Raw genomic sequence first — 6,728 nt, 5'->3', positions numbered from 1 at the left:
CATTAGACTTGATCATACATATTGAAAGTATTTGAAAACTAATGTCATAATTTTTCGATTATCATTTACCTATCAAACGAGTAGTCTAAATATCACGGTTTGAAAAGTAAAATCTCATAAAAATGATGATAAAAAACTTTGAATTTAAAATACTAGGTTAATTGTCTTCTCTAATGTAAAAAAAAAAATTATAAAATTTTTATCAGATTTGAATTGTATATATCACATTAATTCAAAACGTATTACTTTACTATTGTAATTTATCAATTGAGAACATTTTGATACTTTCCAATATAGATATTCGAAAATTATGAAGTTTAATTTCAAATACTTTTAATGTGTTGATTCAGTTACGGAGCGATCTGTTATTTGGAAGACTAGTTATTGAAACATTAGGTAGTACGAAAGCCTCCGGCGCTATCGGAATAGTATACAGCCTAGCGCGCTCTCTATTTCTCTCTCCGTTTCTCTCTCTCTCTCTTCTCTTCTCTCTCTTCTTATATATATTATTATTATATATATATATAAATAGTTATATGTCTCGAATATATATCTTTCTGTACATTCATTGTCGATTTATAGGATTAATGAAGAAAAGATAGAGCCTTCATTGTTGTTTACATAAATTAAGTATTATAGAGTTTATTAAAGTGAATGCCATTGACCTTGCTAGCCTAGTTAACTAACTTTATAGATTGTTAATTAAAGTTCTAAATTCGAGATCTGTTTACTTGATACGTATTTGTCGTTAAATTTTTTATTTACTTCCTCTTTTCTTACATAAGCAAATATGTGCGGTAGCTCTACCCTTTTCGGATTAGACTCCTTAGGTATCAATTTTATTTGGTATCTCGAATTCTTATAGTTTTTATAGATTAAACTTAAGTAAAAATATATAGATAAACTGTTTTTATTAGCTAATGAGGACAGTTATTAATCTAGTTTTGTTGAACAAAAAGTACTTAAATGTTATCAAATTTATCAAGTGTTCCATTTACTTTGGGCCAAATTAAAAAAATATTTATTTGACTATGATCCACTTGTTCATACACAAAAACGTCCTATGCAGACAGTTTAAAATGTAGTACATGTAAAAAAAGTCGACTTAGCTAGAATTACCGACACTTTTAAAAAGTGTGCTATATGGTGGGGTCGCTATCGGTATTAGTGACAATTAAGAAGTGTGCTTTAAACATAAAAAGTGAGTATTTACCAACATTATTTAAGCATTTGCAACGCCAAATTATCTCGTATGGCTGGGTTGGGGGAGGGACGCAGGAAAGGTTTCGTTAGGAATTTTAGTGGATGGAGTGAGAGAGAATGAAAATATGTGGTATATTGTTTTTCGTTTTCTTATTTTTTCTTTTTTGTTTGTAATCGGGCCAAATAGACTGGGTGTGGTGGGTTGAGTAGAGTAATCTTTTATTTTTGGTTGGATTGGGCTTTATATTTAGGCATTACTAGATGTTTTTTTAAGTTTTAGGATAAATATGACACTTATTCAAAAGTGTTCCAAACATGTGTTCCTATAATCCAATTCTGTTGTAGTGATTCCACAAAAAATAAAGTCAAGAAAATCCCAATTAAAAATAAAAAGGCGGACATCGGTCGACTCTTGCGCGAGATTAGATCTCTCGGAGGCCTCTGGTCAAGTTAACCTTTTTATTTTTTTACTTTCCTTTCAAGAGGTTTAGTTGCGTCAATTTTTTATAGCAAAATTTATTTTTCTGACAGATGAAGCGGTAACATGCTATTTTTCCTCTCCAAAGAGAGAAATCTCAATTAAAAAAGTTAAAAGATGAAGGATCCATTTTAGAATCGCATATAGTTGATGGAGATCTCCATTTACCTTTCGTCCACCCCGGCCCAAAAAAGGGTCACAATAGAGATTGTGGTGGGCGGAGTGATATACAGTTGGTATATTTATCATTAGGGGAAGAGCTAATCCTCCTTTGATAACCTCTTTTTATTGACTTGACCTAAAAGCACTTCCACCTACTATGGTTAAGAATCAAAGTGGAAAAGCAGTTAAACATCACGAAGGAGCTGGAGACATTGGCGCAACATCAGGTTTTAAAGGGAGGAGTTCAACTTGAGACCGTCTTATCGGGCTAACGTATAAGCGATCACGTCTGCAACCGAAATTTTTATTGCGTAAACTGAAAAAGTAGACGCGAAGTAAGAAAAGAACTTTTAATAGAAATTGTCGGTGTTTACAGATTGGCTTTTCGAGAGTTGTGAGAGGTGAATTATTGTATTTTTTTGAAGATTATATTTCTTATGCTTGAAGGTCGTGAATTAGTAGCTTTTTCATGTAGATGAAGATTTAGATTCACATGAAAAAGTCATTAGAATTAGAATAGTTTATTAATTTGTTATTAAAGTCAAAAGTCTTAGGTACATCAAATCATCATTAACTCGTATTGGTGTCAATTGGCCCAATTAGACAATGCTTGGCTCGATTTGGCCCAAGATCCAAAATCAAAGAAATGAGTTAAAAAGTTTACTTCTATTCCATACTGTATGTTTATTTATTTTAGCTTTGATCGATTTACATAAAGTCAATTCCTTATTTTAGCTTTGAAAAAGTCAATTCTTTATCTTAGCTTTGATTTATCTTACTATACGTACTTTTATTTCATATAGAATTTTTATAGCTATTTTAATTACTTTTATTTATAATATTTTGTTTCCGCTAAAAAGTTATCCTAAAATATATATAAATTAAACCAAAGGTGACAAATTATATGATAATAAAACATTGTGAGGGGTGATTTTAATTTTGTGTTTAAAAAGGATAAAATTTGCAGGAAAAAGATAGCTTTTGGATTGGTAGAGTTGTAAACTATACAATCCAAAGTAGCTTGTAGATTTAGCATTTCTCTGAATAATATATGTACATGTACACTTTTAAAAGTTGGACATTTATAAAATGTTTCAAACTTCTAAAAGTATTATATTTTAGTCTCTTTTAGAACTTCCTTTTCTCTTTTAACTTTTTTTTTTATTTTTTGTGATTGAAAAGTCATGTGCGAGGATCACGTCGACGAATCCTTTCTCAGCCGTTCGATGCCGGTTGTAGGGCCGACGCTTCTCATGCAAAAGCACCACGACACATCACGGTCTATGATTGCGAATTCTCATATAATATATAATTATTATTCCTTCACAAATCACAATAAACTCGATGTGCAATCGCATCATCAAATCCACGCCACTAGGCTCTCTTATAGAAAGAGATATTTACATGATATTGATACGAGGTACGTACCTACAAATGACCAACCACTAGCCAAAGAACACAATTACATATATACTCGAATTACATAAATAAACACTAGACATTAATGCAGGAACTCTCATAAGTCATAAGCAGTATCAATGTCAAACGACTCGAGAGCAAAAAAGATAAAAATAAGAATATTATTTATATAATATATATATATATATAGAGTCCAGTTGGGATACTATCGATAGCACGAAGTATTTGGTGCTATCAAATTTTCTGCCGTTAGATTTACCTATTTTATCATTTTCATCCATTCGATTATATTATTCAACCAACCACCTACTCAACCCTAGGGGGTCCGCATCATCCTAACCGCACATCTTTTAATCTAAGGACAGAAAACTTAATAGCACCAAATCATTGGTGCTATTAATAGTATTCCAGCCTAGTTCTATATATATATATTAAGTGCCGCTAACTTAGGTTATTGGCATGAAATGGAAGTGTTGAGAGGAGGTAAGGGAGAAAGAAGAAGCTGATGACGAGCATGAGGTAGAGAAGTTAGCAATGTTGATCGCACACGTTTCTTCTAAACCTCGCCGTGGTCTGAAGCGTCGCCATGATGTGCTCGATGAAGACGGCGTCGCACGGCAGAACGATCGGCCGGCCGCCCGCGACGCCGAACTCCTCCTCCGACTTCTCGAGAAGCTCTCGGAAGATGGAGGAGTTGAGGTAGTCTATGGGAACGAGGAACCGGCACCCGTCCTTCGTGTACGCCGCGAAGTGCCCGCCCTTGCGCGAGGCTCCTCTCCCCTGCGCCGCCACCTTGTTCCATCTCCTTGCAGCCTCCACGAGCCTCTTTGGGTTCACCATTTTTCATTGCGCCGAGAAAGCCAAGGATAAGGGTTGGTTATAAATAGAGGAGGAGGGCGTGAAGCGCCGGTGAAAAATACTTACGTCTTTTGAATCATAAAGTAAATGTGTCATTCATTTTTACTCGCATGAATCTCATGATGTGTCCTTTTAAATTGTGTGGATGATATGATTTTATGTGTACGTAATTGTACGCGGCCGACCCGGACAAACTCTAACTTGACAGGTAAATTACTTGCATGTGGGATTCAGAAGAGTGAGCTGTCACTTAATGTCACGTAATGTTTGGATCCAAATGGCAAATTAATTTCCCTTCTAAGCTGTGACAAGGTTTATATATATGGAGGAGCAAACTCTTTATTAATTAATTGCCTTTACTTACTTAGTGGGGAGAAAGAACGATGATAGAATAATTAAATAATTTTGAAAAGACATGTCAGAGCTTTACAAAATTCGTTTAGTTCATCATTCGAGAACGATCTAACATAACAGCCTATGTTATGCGCACTGCAAAACGTGCTGTAAAATGTGTGCGACTAGTACTGGTGATCGAAGGAGCTATCGAAATTCCCTTTTGCTATATCACTCTCATTAAATCGAGTAGCTAGGGACAGTACATAGGCCGTGCACGCATCAAAACGGACAAAGATGAGTAAATGGCCGTGTCCTGTTTTGCCGTGCTTTTGTTACGTACAGCTTTTAATTACCTACAGCCGCCTATAACGGATCGAATTCTTAAAAGCTTAAAAATTTACAAAGCTTTTACCATAACAAAAAATAATAACTTAATTCCGAGGCCTAATTTTAAAGTAATGCTACAAGGTGCACTCTAAAGTGGAGTCTATATCTTACATTTACTTCATCTTAAGATTATTTTTTTAAAAAATTTTACTAAAAGTCAATTTGATTTTTATCAACTATAGGATTGCGGGTGTAACATGTATACACTTTTTTGGAGTGACTAAGAAGCATATTTTCTAATTTTATACTTCAGATTTTACAACAGAGAAAGACTGGTGCAAAAATATATTATACTGTTTCTTTTGATAGCACCTTTCACACAATACTTTATTAAATTAAGCATATTTGGTGTACACACACACACACACACACACACACACACACACACACACACACACACACACACACACACACACACACACACACACACACACACACACACACACACACACACACACACACACACACACACACACACACACACACACACACACACACACACACACACACACACACACACACACACACACACACACACACACACACACACACACACACACACACACACACACACACACACACACACACACACACACACACACACACACACACACACACACACACACACACACACACACACACACACACACACACACACACACACACACACACACACACACACACACACACACACACACACACACACACACACACACACACACACACACACACACACACACACACACACACACACACACACACACACACACACACACACACACACACACACACACACACACACACACACACACACACACACACACACACACACACACACACACAAAAGAGCATTTGAGCTTTTGATCAGTAGGGAAAACAGAAGATACATGTAGGTATTTCAATAGAGTGGTGCTTCTTCTAACAGTAAATATATATATACTTGGTGTTGGCGTGGAAGAATATATAAGAATACTGCAGCAGGCGGCGGATAACATTAACATGGAGCTAGCGGGGGAGCAGGTGTCTCAATTGACATTAATGGGCTCTTGTACGTAAGCAAGTGGGCATTGGAGGATCTCTGGCTCGCAGGGCTCTGCCCATCTTTCTCAAACATCTCCAGCACCTCATGTGCTTTTTCTCCCCTCCACATATTCTCACGTCCATTGCACGCCGCGCATGTCCCTCACTAACCGTGCTTTATTGAGCGTGGTGCGGTGGGGTTTCCGCCGTTAAGACTTAACAAACCAACTGTACGCCCGTGCATATATATGTTTGGCCCGAGAAAGAGTGAAAAAAATTAAATAAAATAAAATTGAATTCAATTATATTATATATATATATATATATATATATATATATATATATATATATATACACACACACACTCAACCTTTCAATTGTTACAGTTGGCGGATCGTTGGTACTAACTATTAATACTAAAAACTCGAGCTGTTAGAAATGCTCAGTTCTTTCACTTAAAGCGTACAGATACAACGCCACTTTGAATATGTTTCGGCCCAACTTTGCTTGATGTCATTTCAAATATGAATCAATCCAACCTGACATTCCGTCATACAATAAGATGCTGATTCTTTTAAGCTAACAATGCTTTCTCACTTTATCTATAGTTTTATGTACCAAACAGGTTCGAAGTTATTGGGAAACGCTGATGCAATTATTCGTAGGTCAAAGTTTTGGGTAGCTAGCTAATTGCTTGTACAATTTGTTGTTGGTTTCTTCATTATGCCTGCTCGTGGTGGGGTAGAGTTGAACTGTTGGATCAAGGTGTGTGGCTCGGAATAGCCACAACGAGATCTATCTAAATTTGCTTACATATTAGCACTAGAGGTTATATGTAGTGGGGTATATATACTCCTGGGACATG

General features: G+C 36.0%; 1 protein-coding gene across 1 annotated transcript; it reads right to left on the bottom strand.

Annotated features, from left to right (window-relative positions):
• Positions 3,703–4,102, bottom strand: LOC109707283 (auxin-responsive protein SAUR36-like). Its single transcript, XM_020228442.1, has one exon. The coding sequence runs from the start codon at positions 4,100–4,102 to the stop codon at positions 3,791–3,793; it is 312 nt and encodes a 103-aa protein (XP_020084031.1). The 3' UTR covers positions 3,703–3,790.

This window comes from Ananas comosus, linkage group 3, assembly GCF_001540865.1.
Source record: "Ananas comosus cultivar F153 linkage group 3, ASM154086v1, whole genome shotgun sequence".
NCBI classification, from domain to species: Eukaryota; Viridiplantae; Streptophyta; class Magnoliopsida; order Poales; family Bromeliaceae; genus Ananas; species Ananas comosus.
This window is presented reverse-complemented; position numbering and strand designations above follow the sequence as displayed.